The sequence below is a fragment of the Rhinolophus sinicus genome, linkage group LG11 (genome assembly GCF_036562045.2).
Source record: "Rhinolophus sinicus isolate RSC01 linkage group LG11, ASM3656204v1, whole genome shotgun sequence".
Taxonomy (NCBI): domain Eukaryota; kingdom Metazoa; phylum Chordata; class Mammalia; order Chiroptera; family Rhinolophidae; genus Rhinolophus; species Rhinolophus sinicus.
This window is the reverse complement of record NC_133760.1, coordinates 1,921,321-1,944,218: the sequence shown is the minus strand read 5'-3', so window position 1 is coordinate 1,944,218 and position 22,898 is coordinate 1,921,321. Positions and strand designations below refer to the sequence as shown.

At 41.6% G+C, this 22,898-nt stretch overlaps 1 protein-coding gene across 1 annotated transcript; it reads right to left on the bottom strand.

The window, feature by feature from the left end:
• Positions 1 to 1,284: 1,284 nt before the first annotated feature.
• NLRP9 (NLR family pyrin domain containing 9) lies at positions 1,285 to 21,024 on the bottom strand. Its single transcript, XM_019710918.2, is given in 9 exon segments — positions 1,285 to 1,417; positions 3,782 to 3,952; positions 4,450 to 4,620; positions 6,106 to 6,276; positions 8,692 to 8,862; positions 10,868 to 11,017; positions 14,857 to 15,045; positions 16,659 to 18,219; positions 20,745 to 21,024. Coding segments are annotated over 9 exon segments (2,997 nt in total).
• Between the last annotated feature and the right edge of the window lie 1,874 nt (positions 21,025 to 22,898).

The following is a 22,898-nucleotide window of genomic DNA, read 5'->3' as shown; positions in this document are numbered from 1 at the left end:
TCACTCATCATCGGGGAAATGCAGATCAAAACCACAATGACATCTGTCAGAATGTCTATCATCAAAAAAATCAACTAACAAGTGTTAGCAAGGATTCAGAGAAAGGGAACTCTTGTGCACTGTTGGTGGAACTGTAAATTGGTGCAGCCACTATGGAAAACAGCATGGAGTTTCCTCAAAAATTAAAAATAGAACTACCAAATGATCCAGCAATTCCTCTTCTTGGTATTAACTCAAAAAATATGAAAACATAATTCTTAAAGATATATATACCCCTATGTTCATTGCAGCATTATTTACAATAGCCAAGAAATGGAAACAACCTAAATGTCCAACACCAGATGAATGGATAAAGAAGACATGGTGTGTACATGTACACACACACATGCACACACACATTCACACACACATTCAGACATAAAAAAGATAAAATATTGCCATTTGTGACAACATGAATGGATCTTGAAAGTATTATGCTAAGTGAAACAGGTCAGATGGAAAAGGACAGAAACCACATGATTTCATTCATACGTGGAATATAAAACAAAAAAGTAACAAACTGACAAAATAAACAAAACCAAACTCATAGATACAGACATAGATACAGACAACAGAATGGTGGTTACCAGAGGGTAAGATGTGTAGAGGGAGTGCAAATTTGTTAAAGAGGATCAAATATATGGTAATGGAAGAAAACTAGACTTTGGGTGCTGAGTACACAATAAAGTATACAGATATTAAGTTATAACGCTGTACATCTGAAATTTATGTAATGTTATTAACTGATGTTACATCAATAAATTTAATTTTTAAAAATCTACATTTGGACAAACTAAAAATGGAAAGTTTGGGTCAATATCAACTGTAGTGATAGCAATAAAATCTAAAATCTACAGAAACATTCTGGCATCACTTCTAAGTCAAAAGTGTCAGAAAATTGTGTTTCCTTCAAACTCAATTTCCAACATTCCAAGACATCTGTTAAGACAATAAAGTCACGCTTTCCAAAGTGTTTATCCCTTCAATATATTTGTTCTTCTAAATATTACAAGGTAGGGTGGGAATTTTAGAGATGGGGATAGAGGTCTTAGGCACAGACAGCACATACACAGTGGGTTACATTCCACAATCATTTTTTTGCTAGAACACTGTGAAAGAGGAGCTATTGAATCACAGTCCCCATTGATGGTGGACAATTTACAGGACAGGATGTGCCTGGAAGAGAAACACCCATTGTGACCAAGGAGAAAACTTTGTGAGAAGATTACTTCAGGGTGTCCCTCATCAAATAAGAACACCTTTGATCCTGTACTCATCATTGTCCCAAGGTTGATGTAAAATGGTCAGGTGGGGATTTTTCTCTTCCACAGCTGTCAGCAGAAGCTGGGTTTCCTCATCAAAAGCAGATTTGTCCAGCCTGGGAAGATAGACATATTTGGCCCCTCTCCATCCCAATGCTTACTTTCCTCTTCATTCTTCCCTATAAATGACTGGAAGAATTGCATTGAAAGTGAAGAGAAAGCATGGATCTTTCCTATAGAATAGGAATGTGAAGAATAGAATATGAACCATTTTGTTACTCCTCAGCATGTCATCTAGGGGTCTGGAATCTACAGGTGTCAAACGTACACTCTAAATGCAAATATAATGTTCAAAAAAATTAACTGCTACTCTTCAAGGAATGTACTTCTGGGTCAAGATTCTGCTCAGTCCTTTATAGAATCCTTCCCATCTCTGAGCTGGGATTACATCTTTATGGTCAATGTAAGAGAAGATGGTGTTTCTAGTAAAGCAGGGGTTCTCACCTGAGACAATTTTGCCTCTCAGGGGACATTCAACAATGTCTGGAGACTTTTTTTTTAACTTCAGGGGATGGGTGTGATAGCCATTCTTTTTAAAATTAATTAATTCATGACTATATTCCCTAAAGTACAGCATAGGGAATACAGTCAATAATACTGTACTAACTGTGTGTGGTGTCAGGTGAGTATTAGACTAATCAGGGGATCACTTCATAAATTATGTAAATGTCTAATCACTGTGCTGTACACCTGAAAATCATAAAATATTGACTGTCAACTGTAGTTGAAAATAAAGAGAGTCACTTCCGGAAAAATGGCGGCATGAGGTGAGCCTCTGTAAAGCTCCCCTGGAATTTACAAAGAATCGAACAACAAAAACTCCACAAAGGAGTCCCTGCACAGCAGACAGGCAAGACGAAGAGGCCCACTACCGACTGAAATCACCTACAGGTGGGAGATTCGCGCGAGCTGGGGGAGGAGGAAAGGGAGAAGTGCGCGGAGACGGAGCCGCGCGGGCGCAGGACGCAGACCCAGCTCAGTGCGCCAAGCTCGCTGCTTCCCGGAACTACCGCAGCTGCGGGAGAGGGAAGAACTCGGACTGCTAGGGCTCCGCCAGGGCTCCACAGGGCTGAGGGGACAGCATATAACACGGCTGAACCCAACGCTCATGGCAGAGACCTCGGAGAAAAGATTGAGGGGAAAAGGCTGAAAATGGTGGTTTAAGCCCTGACTGCCGAGCAGAGAACGGAGCCTTAGGCACTGAGACTAGCCGCCCCTCCCTACCCTCCCAGAGCTCGCCCCGCCCCCACCTGCCTGGTGCTAGAAGCGAAACAGTAGCAGTGTCAGATCAAAACAACAGAAAATTTGCTGTTCTGAGAACTGTGGACCGCAGACACAAATTCACAGCCCAACTAGTTCCAGCAAAGGGGAGGGAGCTGTGGGAGCAGGACTGGCTGTGGTGGTGGTCGCCGCCATTGCTCTGGGCCACCTCTCACAACTCACCCTGCCCCTGACCCCACCTATCTGGGCGGATCCCTGCAGGAGTAAACAGAACTGCTGAAATATACGGGCTCTGAATCAGGAGCTGGAAGAGCTTTGGAACATCAAAAGCTCTCCGCATACCCACCGGGACACTGCGCCCTGTGACCTAGACGAACTATTAACAGAGGAGAAGCCCGTCTCCCAGGGAATCCCCCCATTGTGTGAGAAGTTGGAATAGTACAGAGAAAACATAGCACTACCGTGTGGGAGAAGAAAAATAAGTTGCAGTTGGAGAAATAATAAAACATTCTACCAACAAATACTGGCAAACAAAAGAAAGACCGCTTTCTATCAACCTGTTGCAGAAGTCACTCCTGTAGATATCTAGGAAGAGAAATAGTAAACCAGTAATCGCCATGAATAACCAAGGCAACAAGATAGCTCAGAAAGAAAGTGAAAAATCTCCAGAGAAGGCACTTAAAGATACAGAAATATGTGACTTAAATGACAGAGAATTCAAGATTGCAGTTCTGAAAATAAAGAAAGATAGAAAGAAAACATTTCCCATAGGCAAAATAAAGTTTTTTGGGATGTGACTGACATATAACATTATATAAGTTTAAGGTGTGATTGCTATAACTCTGTGTAAGTTTAAGGTGTACACCATGTTCACTTGGTACACCTGTATATTGCTAGATGACCTCATCAGGTCACATAATTATCATTTCTTTTTCCTGTTGAGGACAATTAAGATCCTGTCGCAGCAACTTTGAAGTTTCCATTTTTGATCGTCATGACTAGAGGGAGGTGCTACAGGTATGCAACGTGCAGGTAGAGACCAGGGACACTGCTTGACATCCTGAAATGCACAGGACAGCTCCCCACAGCAGAGAACTCTGCAGCCCACATATCAATCATACTGAGACTGGGCAGACCTACCTACAGTAGACTAAGCTCACTTTGAAGTCACTCGCCACCAAGGAGGCACATCCACTTACCCGAGCAGTTGCAGGGCACAGTCCAGGTGGCTCAAGGCTTCACATAGCACCAGCAGCCCATCATGATCCAAGCTATTCCAGTCCAGGTTCAAGCCCCTCAGTGATTTGCAGACACTGAGAGCCGAGGCCAGGTCCTCACAACAGGCAGTGGTGAGCTGACATATTTCCAACCTGCAAGAGGGAAACACGCCTGAAACCACTCCAGCTTTGGGTGGACTGGAAGGCACACCATTGTGAGAGGCCAATCCCACGCCTCTGAGCAGGAGACTTTACAGTCTAGACCAATAGTTCTCAACTGGGGTCATTGTGTCCCCTGGGGGTCATTGTGTCCCCTGGGGGACATGTGACAACATCTGCAGACATCTGACACACCTGGGTAGTCCCACTGGAATCTCATGGGTAGAAAGAGGCCAAAGATGCAATTAAACATCCTAAAATGCACAGATCAGTCTGCCCTCCCCATCACAGCAAAGAACTGTATTCAGACCCAAATGTCAATAATGCTGAGGTTGAGAAACCCTGGTTTCACGGGAGAGCATTTTACTTATCAAATTGTTCCAGACACACTTGTTTTTAAACCTGCTTCTCTTTAGTCCCATTAATTTTCTATCTCTTCCTATTCTTGAAATAGGGAAGCCTTCCCTTAAAGATAATCAGTGGACACTCACCCAAGATTCTCTAGTTTACAGTTAGGATGCTTCAAAGCTTCACATAACTGTTTGACACCAGCATCTTGTATATTATTGTCCCCTAGTTTCAGGGTCTTTAGTTTTTCATTGCTAATAAGAACAGCAGAGAGGTCCTTACAGCAAATGGGAGTGAGGTAACAACCCACCAACCTGAGAAAAAAATACACACACACAAATAGATACAGTCATGGGTCTAATCTTTAATGGCTTAGCTTATTCCGTCTATTGATAAGAAAGATGAAATGCCCAAGTACTTCTGAAATGATGATGATGGTTGTGATGCTGGTGTGATAACGATGATAGTGGAGATGGTGGTGATGGTGGTGATGGCGGTGGTGATGATGATGGTGGTGATGGCAGTGAAGATCCAACAACTTCTCAGTTCCTCCTTCTCAGCCCAACACTCTGGGCTCCTTGCAGTTCTCCTGCCCTGCCTGGTCTCTGCCCCAGGGCGTCTGCTCTTACTGTTCTCCCTGGTTAGAATGCTCTTGGCCCAACTGCCAGCAGGGCTACCCCTCACTTCCTTCAAATCTCTGCACAAATGTCACTTTTTGGTGAGGACAACCCTGAATATTTCACATAATATTGTGTCCCCAGTTACTCCCATGCATTTAAGCTCATGATTCCCCACAGTACTTATCACCCACTAACATGTGTGTGTCTGAATATGTACATACACATGTATGTAAGTCTGACATGTGTATACATGTGTGGATACGGATACACACTTATAGGCATATATATATATATGCGTGTATGTGGTGTGTGTGTGTGTATCTGTGGTTCTCATGCAGGAATGATTTTTGTACATCCCCCTCCCAGGGGACACTGGGCAATACCTGGAGACATTTTTGGTTGCCACAGTGGGAGACAGAGTGCTACCAGTATCTTGTGGGCAGAGGCCAGGGATGATTTTAAACACCCTACAATGCACAGGACAGCCCCTGCCCCACAACAAAGAATGATCTGGACCAAAACATCAATAGTGCTGAGATTGAGAACCATGATCTATACACATAGACACTCACACTTGCAGCCTCACACTCACACATGTGTGCGTGCATCTGTGGGTGTATGTGTATCCATGTGCACATTTGATGCTCCATAAAATGAAGTGTTTAATTTCCCAATTTATCTCATCTGCCCTGAAGAATGTCCAGTGCCTGGTAGGAGGAGTGAATGGTCCTCATGCTGTGTCTTCTACTATCATTTACTGAGTGCTTGTTATGGACAAGTCAGTGATCATAGCTCTGTACATGCATTATTCCTGCTAATTGCCTCAACTCTTTGAGGTGGGAATATAATTATCCTCATGTTGCACTTGGGGAGACGTGAGGCACCCTCACAAGTTTACCCAGCTAGTCTAGGGCACTCAGGACCCCATTTCCCATCTTCCTGAGGCCAGAGACCCATCTACAGAGTAGCATGTCCCAAAAGTCCTGTCAAGTCCTTTAATTAAGACATACACACACATCAATGCACCACTGGACATGCCTAGAAGTATCAGGCAGGGCCAACATTTAGCCTTGCGTTTTTTCAGCAGACCCCGTGCTTTTCCCCCTTCCCAATTCCTTCACAGGATGCCAATATTCAAGAAAGAAACCTGACATTCAAGCAAGTCATAGCCAGACCTACCACAACTGCTGTAAGTTGCAGCTTGGGTGCTTCAATGCCTCACATAGAGACATCACTCCGTTGTCTTCCAGGAAATTGGACCCCAGATCAAGAAGGGACAGGAATTTGTTACACAAAAGGGCTTGGGAGATGTAGTCACAGGCGACAGATGTGAGGCAGCAGTATGTCAATCTGCAGAGAGAGACACACACACACTCAATTTGTTAGCCTGCTTAACTTCTATATGGTAATATTTTCATGAAGCCACATGCAAAAACTTTGTCGTTCCTCATACTCTGAGGTCACTTGAGAGAAATAAGGGAATTAAAATGTGTAAGAGCTATGGAAATACAGAAGAAAGGTGAACATAGTGTCCCAACGTGGGGAATGGAGTATCAGACTCAGTTCCAAGTCAGGTCACCACCACTTGGATGACCTTCTCTGCGACACAGTGTGCTTATTTATTTAATGAAATGTGCTAGATGGCATCCTACTTAACATGATTTTTCTTTCCAAAATATTTCTTAAAAATTAATTTTGTGGGGGTGGCTGGTTAGCTCAGTTGGTTAGAGCGTGATACTAATAACACCAAGGTTTCTGGTTCAATCCCCGCATGGGCCACTGTGAGCTGTGCCCTACTTAAAAAAAGAAAAAAATTAATTTTGTGGTTATGAGTTCTTGTATGCTCACTTTTGGAAATTTGGAAAGTAAGGGGAAGTATAAGATAGAAGTCACTACATGGTAGCTCACACATGAATATGACACCCTGGATGTAGCTGGTTTAGCTGACACCATGTTTAACTTTTTAAAAAAAATTAACTGTCAACATTAAACAACCAAGAGATTTCACATGGAATTCCACACTTTCCCGCTACCACAGATAAGCCAGACACCTGAAATTCCACAGCAGATGGTCACATGGTGAAAAGGAACAGAAACTCCCTCTTGGACGGGGCAGGCACTGTCCACCTCACTGTCATCCCCCACCCCGTCCCTCACTCACTCCTGTTATCTGCCCATTACCTCTTCAGGGACATCTGAGAATGTGACCTCTGGCAGGAGGAACGCACAAATCCTTGATAAGCAAACACTACTCACTTGTAGTAGGTCTTCCCTTTTAGCCTTCGAATTTTTGAGATCAGACAATAGGCACCTAATACACACTTTTTTCAATGAAATAACCATTTTCCAATGTTTCAAAACTTTGTTAGTGCTTTAATGTTAGTGCATATTATAATCTCCAATGGCTCGCTACTCTACAATCACACACTCCCTGAAAAGCTCCACGTGCATTCTCTCACCTTCTGCCATTTTAAATTGTACTGAATTACCATCTTGTGGCACAAAGTTTTTGAAGTGCTGAGGTTTACTATTAACAGACTTTTCATTTCAGTTTCTTGATTTGCTGACTTACCTTGCACAAAACTCAACAAATACTTGCAATCATAGTAGAAATGAGCCCATTTTGCAGAATTCTGGCCAGTGAAGTATATTTTTAAATTGTGCACATTTGTTGGAAAAGGTATTATTTTGTTGAACATTTTTGCTTTTAAAATTACTAGTGACATTCTTGTTTCTTTAGTGAATAAAAACAAAATGTTAAATGGTGTTTTTAAAAGAACTCTTTAGATGAATATAGCCCTCTTTAATTACCAGTCATTGAGTCCACTTTAATTGTATTTATCAGGCAGTCAATAGCCAAATCTTTTCATCTTCCAATATGTTGGTTTTTTTGAACCTTTGAAGATATTTCATGCTAAACATGATAGTTCAGAGTTTCTTATTCCATTTTAAAATCGTTTGGTTTTAACATTTAATGTTCCTGCAATTTATTTTACTGTTGAATTTCTCTTACAGTTTAGAAAGTCATCTCAGTAATAGCCAGCGTTCTCGCCCCGCTCCATTTGAAGTGTTCCTCTGTGTGTGTGTGTGTGTGTGTGTGATGTATGTGTCTACACACACACGCCTGTGAGTGCACGTAGACACAAACAAGTTTTGCTCTGGACAATTTCTCTGCTTCCACAGACTCGGGTATTCTTGCACCTGCCCGCAATTGAAGGCCACAGTACTTTGCTGGATTTAACACTATATTTCTCATGTGGCTTCACTGGGCAAATCAATCATTCACTCTGTGGCCGCCGGAGCCAAATGCCCCCCCACAGAGGAAGTGGATCACCTTGTACATTAGCGACCAGAAAGAAATGAAGACACGGGAGGGCCCCAGTAATAACCCAGAACGTATGAAGAAGCCCTGATTCTGAAAGGAGTCAAGTGAATTTCTGTTCCTTACTGATTTCATTCTGCCCTCCCCAACACCCAGTATTCCTGCAGACACATCATCCTTCTTCATGATAACCAAGATTTACTGGGCTCCCCATTCGATGCCAAACATCTCAGAGCCAGCCTCGCATCTCTTGAATTCAGCCTCATGGCACCTCTAGGGAGCAAGCATTTGTGTTCACTCCATTATACAGACGGGGTGACTGAGACATGGAGAGGTGGCTAGGGTCTAACTACAGACTCCATCTTCTCAGCCCCCCTCAGTGAGCATTTTGTTGCCTTGACAACTGAGGGGTCCATGATCACGCTTTCCCCAGACCAACTTACAGCAGTGTCTCCAAGGCACAGTGTGGGTGCCTCAGGGCATCACAGAGCACCATCATGCCTTCATTCATCACGGGGTTTTCTATCAAGGAAAGAAGCTTCAACTTCTGGTTGCAGACCAGGACAGAGGCAATCTCCTTGCAGGCTTCATCTGTGATGTCGCACTTTCCCAACCAACACGTGAGACACATGAGGGATGTGAGCACAGGCATTGGAAGGCAAATGGAAACGGCTTCATAGATACTGAGAACAGATTGATGGTCGCCAGACGGGAGGGGCTGGTGAAAAGGGGGGAGGAATTAAGAAGTACAAATTGCCAGTTATAAAACAGTCACAGGATGTAAAGTACAGCATAGAGAATATAGTCAATAATATTGTAATAACTATGGATGGTGTCAGGTGGGTATTAGACTTATCAGGGTGATCACTTCATAAGTTATATAAATGTCTAACCACTATGCTGTACACCTGAAACTAATATCATATTGTATGTCAACTGTAATTGGAAATTTTAAAAAATTAGCCATGGAGCATACCCCAGATCCTAATCTTGCACCCAGCAATCCAATGTCCACATGCCAGACTTTTTAAAAGGACAAATGTAACTGCATGACTCTCATTAATCTTTGATTGCTTTCCACTGAAGTTAGAGAAAAGTCTGAGCCAGTGGTTCTCAATGTAGGTGACTGTTGACCTCGAGGGGAGAGTTATGGTGTCTGGAGACATTTGTGGCGCTCACAGGGGAGGGGGGGCGCTACTGCCATCTAGTGGGTGGAAGCCAAGGGTGTTGTTGAACGCCCCACCGCTGTGGGCAGCCCCCAGGAAAGGCTTATCTGGAGCTCAATCAATCTGCTTATCTGATTATTTGTCAATGGTGCTGAGGTTGAGAAACACCCAGTCTGAGCCCTAATGCAGCATAAAAGAGCATTTCATGGGCTGGAGTAGGTTTCCCACCCTCTGCACTATTGACATTTGGGACTGGATGCTGCAGGAAGTTGAGTGGCACCCATAGCCTCCCCCCACTAGACACCTATAACACCTTCCCCATCAATTGTGACCATCAGAAGTATCTTCAGACACTGACATCTCCCAAGGGATAAAACTGCCCTCTGTTGAGAACTACTGGGCTAGAGAGAACCAGATTTTGAGGACTCCCCATCCTCAATACTAAAATGAACTCAAGAGTACAGTGGGTCTGCCCCAAAGAGGCAGTTTCCAGCTTTAAAATGTCTACAACTGACTCCTGGTTTCCTAGATCTGTTACCCAATAATTCTTAGGTTAATGTGAAACATATAAAGCCCTGTGTACATGGCATAACATGAAATGGGGCAAAATTCTGTAAGTTCCCCTGGAATAGAGAGAGCTAGAATGGAAGAAAAGAACTGTTGTGATATGGGAATGCCTTGAGTGATGAATAGGGTCTATTCCAAGCCTAAATGTTCAAACAAATCTTATGCATGGAACCTGCCTCCTTCTCCTGATGAGTCTTGACAGGTGCAATTGACCGAGAGTATGTTAATCCATCAATCATATTTGCCATCGTTACTGCAAAGACGAGGTGCTGAACCAGGAGAGAGAAGAACACATTGTATTGGTGGGTTTAATGAGCTGGTTTTGTTTATTGCTACCTCTATTACTTCCCTTTGTTCTCTCTCATGAAAAATGGGTTAAGCCTGTCTAGAAATCACCCAACCAGGGTACAGGCATCCAGATGATTTTTAAGAGGAAGAAATGATTTTAGGCAAACCAATCACTTTCCCTCTGGACTCAATGTTGTCATGGGCCAGAGTAGATGATCATGCTTGTGGCCATTAATAGGCTTTCTGGTTTTACATTTCTAGGAATATCTTCAGGGGGAAACATCTGGAGTTCTGGTTTTGGCATGATTGGCTGAGGGCAGAAGCAAGAAGAATTAGGTAAGGTGTCCATGAGCCAAGTGAATAAGTCAAGTGAGTCAGGCTAGTAACAGAGAAGGGAAGGATGGGACAACCCTTCTGAGAGGATGCCTTGCTGTGAGAATCCATCCTCACCTTACCAAAAGGTATGCAGATACTGAGACGGAAGTTAGGAAAATATGATAGACAAAGCCTGATGCAGGAAAGGAAATGGACATATTCAAACTGCTGCATCCACTTTAGGAAAAAATACATCCTTCATCAAGGACGACCAGAGACTTACATCAGCTGCTCTATGTTGCACCTGGGGTGTGTCAGTGTCTGACGTAGCTGCCCCACGTCCCCACAGGAGAGGCAGGTGCCATGTAGGTTCAGGTATTTCAGGTAAGGGTTGTGAAGAACAGCCTTAAAGAAGTCTACACCATTTCCAAGGCTGGAAGCAAAATTATACCTACAAAAGATGAGATATTGGAACCCATGCAATGAAGTCTAAGAACAAAGCAATGTACCTCTTACCGAATTCTTCCTGCTGTCCTGCTGAGGCTCACAGCACTGTTTTTACATATGCGGTTACTCTTGCCTATAAATTATTTCTCTCTGGAATCTTCAGACATCAGACAAGCACAGAGACTCCATGGCTTGCGTCGCTCCTGTTTCTTCCTAGTCTCTCCTTTTCTACATATCACCATCCACGCTATAAGGGAGGGGACTCAAACTCACCCATACTGAATTCTCAGCACCAGGAGGAAGACACACCATGTTCGTGCCTCTGTGCATTCCTAGGCACACAGTTGAATTAATACTCCAAGCAAGACTGTGTTCCCAAGAAAAGGATCCATGTGGAGAAAAGGGAACCCTTGTGCACTGTCAGTGGGATTTCAAATTGGTGCAACCACCATGGAAAACAGTATGGAGGTTCCTCAAAATGTTAAAAATAGAATTACCTTATGACCCAGCAATTCCACTGCCAGGTATTTATCCAAAGAAATCCAAAACACTAATTTAGAATGATACATGCACCCCTATGTTCACTGCAGCATTATTTACAATAGCCAAGATATGGAAGCAACCTAGGTGTCCATAGATAGATAATTGGATAAGGAAGAAGTAGTACATATATACAATGGAATATTACTCAACCATAAAAAAGGAAATATTACCATTTGTGAAAATATGGATGGACCTAGGGGATATCATGCTGAGTGAAATAAGTCAGAGAGAGAAAGACAAGTGTCACATGATCTCACTTATATGTGGAATCTAAAGAACAAAATAAATGAACAAACAAGACAGAAACAGACTCATAGATACAGAGAACAAACTGATGGTTGCCAGAGCAGAGTGGGGTTGGGAGGCTCGGTGGAAAAGGTGAAGGGATTAAGAAAACAAAATTTTAATCATATATATTTATGTATGCTTCTTATATATGTTTATATATACTTTTTATATATTTATTTTTTATCTTTATTAAATTTATTGGAGTGACATTGGTTAGTAAAATTATATAGGTTTCAAGTGTACAATTCTATAATACATCATCTGTATATTGCGTTGTGTGTTCACCACCCTGAGTCAGTTCTCCTTCCATTACCATATATTTGACCCCTTTTTCCCTCTTCTCCCCACCACCCCCTTACCCTCTGGTAACCTCTAAACTGTTGTCTGTGTCTATGAGTTTTTATTTGTTTGTTTGTCTTGTTTGTTGCTTTCAGTTTTGTAGTTTTTATATATTTATATATGCTTTTTATATATTTAATGTTTATATTTTATTATTTTTATATTTTATTTATGTATTTTGTATTATTTATATATGATTTATAAATACATATGACTCCTGGTATAGTGACAGCAAACTTGAGCACACCCTGACTTCTACCCTCCCACTCAACTTTGAGAAATGATGGAAAGCATAACAAGTAAATGTTCTGCCATGTTCAAACACCACAGTGGAGATTAGGAATAGGCCCGAAACAAAAGACAAATGAGAACAGACTGGAGAGGTATGTTACAGCCTGGAAGCACTGTGGCTATTCCTGGCAGAGGAATTCCCTAAATATCTGAGCAACATCCAAGGCACTTCCAGCCCAGAGATGGAGGGAGCTGAGAACAGGAGGTGGGACTTTGGGCATAGAGGGATAGGGTCAGTCACAGTCAGGATGAGACAGGCCGACCCTGCCAACAGGGAGAAGTGCTACCATAGAAAGACAAGGGACGCCCTTAACAGCTGGAGATGCCTGTGAGAAACAGGGGCATCAGAAGGACAGCAAGTTCAGCCCTCCAGCTACCTCATCACTGAAAACATTATGACACACCGGCCAGACAGCTGCAGTGGACCTAAGACTCCAGGCCGGCAGTGAGCACCGAGTCGACAGAGGACATGGTGGGAAGACAACCACAGGGTGAACATACAATCAAGAGGCATCGCCATCTGGGGATTGACAACCTCGTAGAAAGAAGACAAACCACGATGGAAGTGTTGGTGGGAAACAAGTCAGACAGAAAGACAAATGCCCTGTGGTTTCACTTACACATGAAATCTAAAGAACAAAACAAGCTTTTTGCATCATTCACAGGTGGACGGAACAATGGCTCTCAGTGTAATGGACCTGTTACGTGAAGATGCTAAGATGCAAAGGAAAATTCCAAAACACGGGGAAATTACTTGCTGGGAAATTACTTCGTTTAAAAGCTGACAATCTTACCAATATCCTGGGGATTGATGAATACTAAAGAAGCTATATATATATACCACATCTTCTTTATCCAATCATTTATCGAAGGAAACAAATGTCTTGGCCACCGTAAACAAAGCTGCAATGATCATTGGAGCACATATGTCTTCACGGATAAATGTTTTCAGATTTTTGGGGAAGATACCCAGGCAGAGATTGCTGGGTTATATGGTAATTCTATTCTTAATTATTTGAGGAAACTCCATACTGCCTTCCATAGTGGCTGCACCAGTCTGCATTCCTACCAATGGTTCCTTTGTCTCCATAGCCCCTCCAATACTTATTATTTGTCTTGTTGATGATAGCCATTCTAACTGGTGTAAGGATACTATTCTGCCACAAGAAAAGATAAAATAGTGCCATTTGCAACAACATGGATAGATCTTGAGATTACTATACTAAGCAAAATAAGTCAGACAGAAAAAGTCGAGAACCATATGATTTCTCTGATATGTGGTACATAAAACTGAAAACAACAAAAGAACAAGACAAACAAGTGAAGAAACAAAAACTCATAGACCCAAACAATAATTTAGTGGTTATCAGAGGGGAAGGGGGAAAAGAGGGAGGTAGATGAGGATAAAAGGGATCAAATATATGGTGATGGAAGGAGAACTGACTCTGGGTGGTGAACACACAATGTGAGATATAGATGATGTATTACAGAATTGTACACCTGAAACCTATGTAACTTTACTAACCATTGTCACCCCAATAAACTTTAATTAAAAAATAATAATAAGCTATGGATGTCACTGATTAGCAGCTTCATGTCACTGTCTGCCCACTGAAAGAGGCCAGTTTTCTGTGATGTGCCTAAGCCGTAAGCATTTCTGTCTAGCGCTATAAGATTTATTTGTCTGTTGTATGGAAAACTTGTGATCAGGAAAAGCTCTTCATTTTATGGACATGGAAAGATCAAGATGGATAATTTATATTTTTAATTTTGCACATAGATTCTGAACCATCAATCTAGATTAATGTATCCATAAGATTGAAGACATTTCTATTTAATCATGTCACACTGCCCTAGAGAGTCACAATGTGTTGACCAGTAGATGACTTCCTAGATCGATTTTAGGAATGCACAGCAAACTAAGTACTTATAATGGAAATGATTTTTCAGTTAACTAGCCTTGTAATCAAATTATTCTGAATGTCTTACTTTTAGCCACCTGTTTGAATTTAAAATGCATAATTATAAATTAAAGCTGAGTGAAAGTTAAAAATAATAATAATGAATAAATGAAAAATTTTTTAAAAACAAAGGAAATAAACAAAAACAGACTCATAGAAACAGACAACAGAGGGATGGTTACCAGAGGGAAGGGCTGTGGGGATGTGTGAAAAGGTGAAGGGGAATAAAGTCAATAATACTGTGACAAGTGTGCACCGTGACAGATGACTACTAGAATTAGTGGGGTGATCACCTTTTAAGGTATAAAAACGTCAAAAGACTATTTTGTGTATCTGACACAAATATCACAAATATCCCGTGTACCAACTATACTTAATTTTCTAAAGAGAATGAAACTGCTACTGAAGAACAGTATACCATCCAACTCACGCAAGCTTTTGGAGTCTGCAGACAGGCTGAGCCAGCGCTTTACAGAGGACCGCCTGGGAAGCCTCATTGAAATTACAGTTGTCCAAATCCAGAATTTGCATGTTCCTGCTGGTGGTGAACACTGAACAGAGGTCCCGCCAGAAGGAGAGTTTCTGGTTGTTACTATGGGACAACAAACACCATGATTCTCCAGTGGCTAAAGTCAACTCAGGACATTCCCAAAGCAGGCAGAACACCATCCCCAGAGCCTGTGCAAGCTGATGGACACCCAGGTCTGAACAGGGTGAGGTGCTGCCAGGTAAACTGAGTCAACATGGCATAGTGTTTGAGCGAGCAGATCCTGAGGCCACGGCAAGGGGATCAAGCCTCATTTGAACTAATTATTAGCTATGTGACCTGGGCAAGCTATTCAATCTTATTCTGCCTCCATTTCCTCCTCTTTAGGGCAATAAGACTTGATTGTTATCTGAACAAAGGTTGGTACTGGGTGACCCATCGGTGGATGAAGAACCGTATCCAAAATCATGACTGCACAGTTATAAGATAAATAATTCCTGGGGGTGTGATGTACAGCATGGCATTATATATAACAATCCTATATTGTATATTTGAAAGTTGCTAAGTAGATCTTAAAAGTTCCCGTCACAGGAAAAAAAATTCTGGACCTATGTGTGGCGACGAGTTTTAACTAGACTTACTGCAGTGATCATTTTGCAATATATACAAATATCAAATCATTACATTGTATACCTGAAATTAACATGTTACATGTCAATTATACCTCAGTGGGATAAAAAATGTTAAAACATGAATGTAAAAGGTGGAATGTATTTGAGAACTAAAGTGTGAGCTGGTACTGATGGGTGAGGGGCAGGGTCAAAAAGAGGAAGGGATTAAGAAGTACAAATTGGTAGTTACAAAACAGTCATAGGGATGTAAAGTACAGCACAGGAAATATAGTCAATAATAGTGTAAAGACTATGTATGGTGTCAGGTGGATACTAGACTTATGGGGGGATCACTTCATATATTATAAAAATGTCTAGGGGCGGCCAGTTGGCTCAGTTGGTTGGAGCATGGTGTTTTTAACGGCAGGGTTGCTGGTTCGATCCCCACATGGGCCACTGTGAGCTGCACCCTGCACAGCTAGATTGAGACAACTACTTGACTTGGAGCTGATGGGTCCTGGAAAAACACACTTAAATAAATAAAAGTGATCTTTAAAAAAAAATTTTTTTTAAATAATAATAAAAAAATGTCTAACCACTGTGCTGTACATCTGAAACTAATGTAATACTAAATGTCAATTGTAATTAAAAAATAAATTTTAATAATAAAAATAAAGTGTGAGCTGGTAGCCTAGGCCTGACAAGAAGATACAAGTTAAAATCAGCAAAGAGAAAAAAATCCAGAAGAAACCAGGCATAAGCTCCCAATAGTCCCTTCCCAGTGGAAATACCAGGATATGCTAAAATGCCATGGTGGGAGGGGAAGCATAATCATGGCAACAACAAAAACTGCCTTCTTTTCAACCTCCCCTTGGCCTCATGAAGTAGGTAAAATGTTTATCCCTATTTGTACAGATGGCAAAACTTTAAAAGTCATGTTCATGGTCACAAAGCTGGCAAATTTGATTACAAAATCCATGTTTTTTTAAGAATACAAGTTTAAAGATCCATGAAATACCCAAAGGGGACTGGAACAACCTATAGGTATGGTGTGTGTGTGTGTGGGGGGGGGGGGGAGTGGAGGTTGGTATTAATAGATAGACTTACTTTAAGATGCTTCCACAATCATCTGAAAACACATTTTCTACACATAGGTGAAGCTTCTGCAGATTTTGGCTATGTTTGAGGCAGAATGCAGACACTACCAAATCATCTGTGTTACTGATATAAATGTTAACATCTTCAAAGAAATCCATCACTTGTGTTATAAATTCTTTCTCCTGGGTCTCAAACAAACTGTTGAACAATTCACGAAAATTCAGGACAACTTGATGGGGGTCATATTGACTTAAACTCTGAAGGCTTTTAGTTATTTCCTGTTTTATCTCCTTGGACAGTGGAAAACCAAAGCATGTCTCCAGCAGGTTGGTTGTTTTTTCTGTTGAAAACCCAAACAGGAAGACCCCGGTCTGCAACAAGTAGGTTGGGGCTTGAGTCACAACTGCTGTTACGAGCTGAAACACAGTTCCGATGGCCGGGTTAGGGTTGTCCTGGGGTTGTCTGAGCAAGTACCACATGGCGGCACAAAACTCTTGGACACACCTGTGGATGAAGGTGAAGCAGTCGCAGTTCCTTTGGAGAAGTCGCAGGCTCTCCCACATCGAGGCATCAGGCTGTGATACCCCATTCCTCCTGAGATCTCCAGGGTAAAACACAAACATGTCCGTCCAGATGCCCTCTGCAGCCAAGGTGCATAAGCTTTGGAGGCAGGCCCTGCTCTGCCTAGGCGGACAATTCTGAAGTCCCGATTTGAACACACTGGTGAAAAAGGAAACATACAGAGAAGTGGTACTTTCACAGGCGATCCCAAGGTCTTCTCTTCTCTCCAGCTGCCATTTCATACAAGTACAGACCAACCAGCACGCAAGGAGACAGTGGCATAAGACAAACAGTGATGCATTGTCTCTCACAAAACTGAAGGCTCTCGAGGCTTTATTCTTCTCCCGGAAGAAGTGGGAGAAATACAGCTTCCGATCATGTTCAGAGAGTCCTGAGAGGGCGATGTATTTTGGATGCTGCAACAAGTAAAAATTCTTCCGCATGCCTGTCACTCCCAGTGCGACCAGCAGAGAAGACTCCGGAAGCATTTTTTTCCGCAGCAGACTGCTCAGGATAACCTGGGTTGGACATCGCTGCCGCCAATCATTGCACAAGTTGGTGTCAAGGTCCAGGTCAAATTTCAGCTTCTCAAAGCCATCCATGATGAACAGGATTCTCTCTGGCTGGGAGAAGATGTCTTCCAATGGCTCTGAAGATTCAGGCCAGTCCCTGGAGAGGAGCTCCACTAGGCTCGTCTCTGTGATACTGTTCATCTCACAGCCATTGAAGAAGAAGATAAATGTGAATCTTTCCTTCCATAAGTTCCCCTCTGCCCACTCCAACATCACTTTTCTCAAAAGGGTTGTTTTGCCAATTCCTTGAGAACCTAGCAAGACCACAGTGAGGATGGGCTGCCCAGCCTGGTCAGCAGTATATGCAGCTGTCAGCTCTTCATATTCATTCTTTGTGGTTTCTGTGTAGAAATCGTCAGACACTTGAAGGCAGGTTTCCTTCTCCCATATGAGACGAAATTTTTTCTTTATGTGATTTTTATATGGGTTAAGCTCATCTGAGTTAGCTAGGACTGAATACAAGACAATTTAAAAAGCGCTAATTCACAATAGCCAAAACAAGGAGTAAGTGGATAAAGATCAGTACATATATATAACGGAATAGTACACAGCCATTAATAATGATGAGATATTGCCATTTGTGACAAAATGGACAGGATCTTGAAAGTATTATGCTAAGTAAAATAAGTCAGATGGAAAAGAACAAAACCATGTGATTTCACTCATATGTGGGATATAAAACAAACAAACATACAAACAAACTCATAGACACAGACAACGGAATGGTAGTTTCTAGATGGGAAGAGGGTGGGGGAGGATGAAGAGGGTAAAGGGGGTCAAATACATGGTGACAGAAGGAAACCAGACTTTGGGAGGTGAGTGCACAATGGAATTCACAGATGTTGGATTATAAAGTTATACACCTGAAATCTATATAATATTATTAACCAATGTTACCCAATACATTTAATTTTTTTAAAAATGCACTTGTGTTTTCATTCTCAGAATGACCCTACAGATTTACTAGAACACACGGGCAAAGACTAATGCGTATCTATGGATGACCGGGCTAATTAACTCAATTTCACTAGGACCGGAATCTATCTGGAATCCTGTCCATGGAAGCACCTGACCCAAACCAGAAACCTATCTCAGAGTTAATTACACAAAGTGTAGATACTTGGAAATTACATTCCACACTTGGGGGTGGGGTGGTCTCTCCCATGTAAAGAATCCATAGGTGCTGCCATTCCTGGTCTGCCAGGAATCAGGGCTGAGGATGTTGTTACTGCTACTATATCTTCCATCTCTTCAAAAACCCATTAAGTTCATTCTACCCCCACTTTACAAAAAACTATTGAGAGAGTTACAGGCTTCATCTGAACTAATGGATAAATATTAGGGCCAGGAGTCTTCTTGTATCTGTCTGACCTGAAACCATAAGGTCTAGGTGATTTCTATTGTGCCATGTTACTGCAGTTAATTTGAGAAATGCAACCTTGAACCATTATTCTTTCAACTTGCCCTGAATACGTACCTTCCATGTTCAAGACAACACATTAGGGGAGGTAAACAAAACCACAAATATACAAGGACCATACCCTGCATTGAAGAGATGCCTGCCACAGCAGGCAACGTATTTCTTCATGTCTTCTGAGCAAAGGGCATTCATAGCTCTGTTCAAGGATGTATGACTAGCAAACAGCTTTGGGATAGAGAGACAGTTTTTTGTGCTCTGGGGCACAAAAAGATTTGTTTATAAAAACAGGAGCAATTTAAAGATCTCTCTCTCTCTCTCTCTCTCTCTCTCTCTCTCTCTCTCTCTGGAAGGGAGGAGGGGCAGGGTTGTCAGCAGTCACTACCTAATATCAGATCTTTGGGTTCCTCACCTATGACACAGACCTACTGTGACACAGTGTCCACCTGAGCCCACCTCCTTAGTGCCACCAAGGGACTCAAGGACAAGGAATTGATGTAAACATGCGTCTCATGCTTCCTATTGTACAGTGAGCAATAACTGTTCTAAATCCATTTGGGCTTATTATAGTCTTACAGACCCATTGAGGGGAGTGTGGTAAACGGATCCAATGGTGGCTTGCTGCTTAGGAACTGCCTGATTAATCACAGTCCTAACCACAAGCTGGGCATCCATCCACCAGGAGACAGGCCTTGGTTGAACTGCTTTTGCACTGAGACTTATAATCCATCTGAATCTCTGTTTACTTATCAGAATTGAAAAGCCTATTGCCACAGATAGATAAAATCAATACAGAATAACATGTAAAATGGGGCAAAGCACCCTGGCAGCTCTCAATTACTGTCTTAAAGGTATAATTGTTAAAAATGACTTGTCTGACATTTTGTCTCTTTGTTTACCGGGACTTACAACTTAACTCATCTTACTTCCTGAGGAGAGAGAAAGGCGTATCCTTCCAGAGGAAGGTGTGAGTCCTCAATGAGCCAAAAATCACTGGTTTGGAGTCAGATCTGTCCCTTTTGGAAAAGTCATCCAACCTGAGGGGACCCTGTTCGGGTGTCCCACTTGCAAACCTCAGAGTCACGGTGAGAACAAAAAGACATTATGCATGAAATGTGCTTACTGCATACTGGGGATATAAGCCCTATATAAGTATTTCCTAATGTTAGGGCTCTGCCTAGTCCTTGAGCAGGACGGACAACTACCACAATGGAATTCTATCTCAGCAGACCTGATAATGCAGACACTAAGTCCCAGGGCATCTCCTGTAATAACATGGACTCATCTTGGGACAGAAAAATGGGGACACCACTTAGATGACAGTCTGTCTCAGGACACTACCCACCCCCAGTCCATCACTGGCCCATATATGAGCAGAGTTGACTTGCAATTCTTCTACCACCTCCAAGGCTCCCGCTGACCTATAGCACATTCTCAACAGATGGAGAGTGGTCACTAATTCAATAACAATATCAGCTTCATTATTATAAGCTCCCAGTAGACCCACATTCCCCCATGGGCCCTGCTCCTGTATCCCATACTTACTGCTGATTTCTTCCCGAGCCTTGGTCCACAGGTCACTCCGATTGATCTGTAGAAACAGACTCAGTGTCACCTCCCATGCCTGTTTTCCTGGATAATGCTTGTCCAGCAACTTTGCTAGATCTTCTCTTGATGCTTTCTTTAGCTCAGGCCATGGGATTGCCTTGAGTTCGAATTTCAGAGGTTCTTGCTTGAGGAGCTCTTTAAATTTCCAGAACTCTTCCTTTCTGAGCTCCTTCAGGTAGCAAAACAAGCCAAAGTCTGAAAAAAAAAATTCCGCCATCGTCCCAGGATTGTGAGCTCGAACTTCTCCAGGGCAAAAAAACTCTTCAAAAAAAAGAAACAGGTGAATCCTGGGGAAGAATGATGTTATTACAGTGTTAAATCGCAGCAGTTAAAAGTGGCTTCAGGTTACTGGTGTCGCCCAATTTCTTGCTTAAACATATCTGACCAGCTTCATTTGTGGAAGTGACTTAATCCTTCCTCAACGTTCCACAACCACAACCATACATGTGAATTCAGTGCTAGTAACTAAAAATGTTGTTTATGCTGAGCCAAATGTCATGGAGAGTTATAACTACTAAAACCATAATAAAGCTTTGGGGTTTATCAGTGAGACCAAGGGGGTGGGTAGTTAGGATAATTCTGCCCTTGTGTCTTCCACTGTATCTCTGGAGACAATTCTGAGAAAAGTTGGATATTGACCTTCTGACATTATGGGTGCTTTTGTCTAAAGTCCAAAAAGACCATATTTACTGAACATTCCTTGAAGAAGAACAGTTTCTGATCTAGTTTGACTGAGTGATGAAGACTTAAGAATCAAACACCTTCATACATATGTACCAGTCTTCTTTATCTAATCATCGGTCAAAGGACACTTAGGTTGTTTGCATGTGTTAACTATTGCAAATAATGCTACAATAAACAAAGGGTACATATATCTTTACGAATAAGTGTTTTCAAATGTTTTGGGTAGATACCCAGAAGAGGGATGCAGAGGGGAAGGGTATGGGAGGACAAAGAGGGTAAAGGAGGGGGTCAAATAAATGGTGAAAGAAGGAGACTATACGTTATGAGGTGAGCACACAGTGGAATATACAGATGATATATTGTAGAATTGTACACTTGAAATTTACATAATCTTATTAACCAATGTCATCCCAATAAATTTAATTTTAAAAGAAGAATCAAACACCTAAAGATACATCTTTGGTGCACGAATGTTTTGATGAATCGCTGAAATGTAGAAAACAGAGGGCTGTGACTGGAAAACTCAGTTCCAAATTTCAAAATGAGTCACCCAAGGGCACTCCAGCTTATAGTCTATGGTTCTAGACAGAAAGAAGGCGCTCTGCGCTACCATCTCCATGATGGATCAAGGGAGTACATCTCGAACAGCATGGCAGGTCAGCATGCAGTACAAGGAGAAAGGATGAAAAGTTTAGGTCGTGTTCATAGCTCCAGAAATTCCAACATCCATCTCATTAAAGTTAAAAAAAAGAACAGAGGGAAAGAAATAATTCATTGAAGAAAGCTTTCTCTCTGCATCCTCAGGAGAAAAGAGTTAAGGTATTTAAAAAATAAAAGATCACATCTTATTTAACTTCCATAATTTCAAAGACAAAGAAGAAAAGTCTACAGTCTCTATGGGTATTGTACAATTGCAATGAAATGTGACCCATGTTCGTAATTTTAAACTTTTGAGTAGCCATATTAAAGAATTTACACAAACAGTGGAAATTAACTCTAATAATATATTATTTAACCCAGTATATCTAAAATATCAAGTTAACATGTAAGCAATATTTCTTAATTCGATGAAATATTTTGCCTGGATTTTTTAAATACTGTCCTCAAAATTTACTGTGCATTTTATACTTAAAGACGATCTCAATTCAGATGCTAAATTTTCATTGAAAATATTTGATCTCTATTTAAATTTCATAAAATATACAAGTGGGAAAAGGAAATTCTCATCCCAAGTTATTTCATACATATATATAAGCCTCCTGAAAACTGAATTTTTTTCTCAATTTTAAAATTAAAATTTGCATTAATTAAAATTAAAAATTCAGTTCCTCCATCTCACTGAATATATTCCAAGTGCTAATTGCCATGTGTGACACATTTTAGACAGTGCAGGTCCAGACTCCCAGA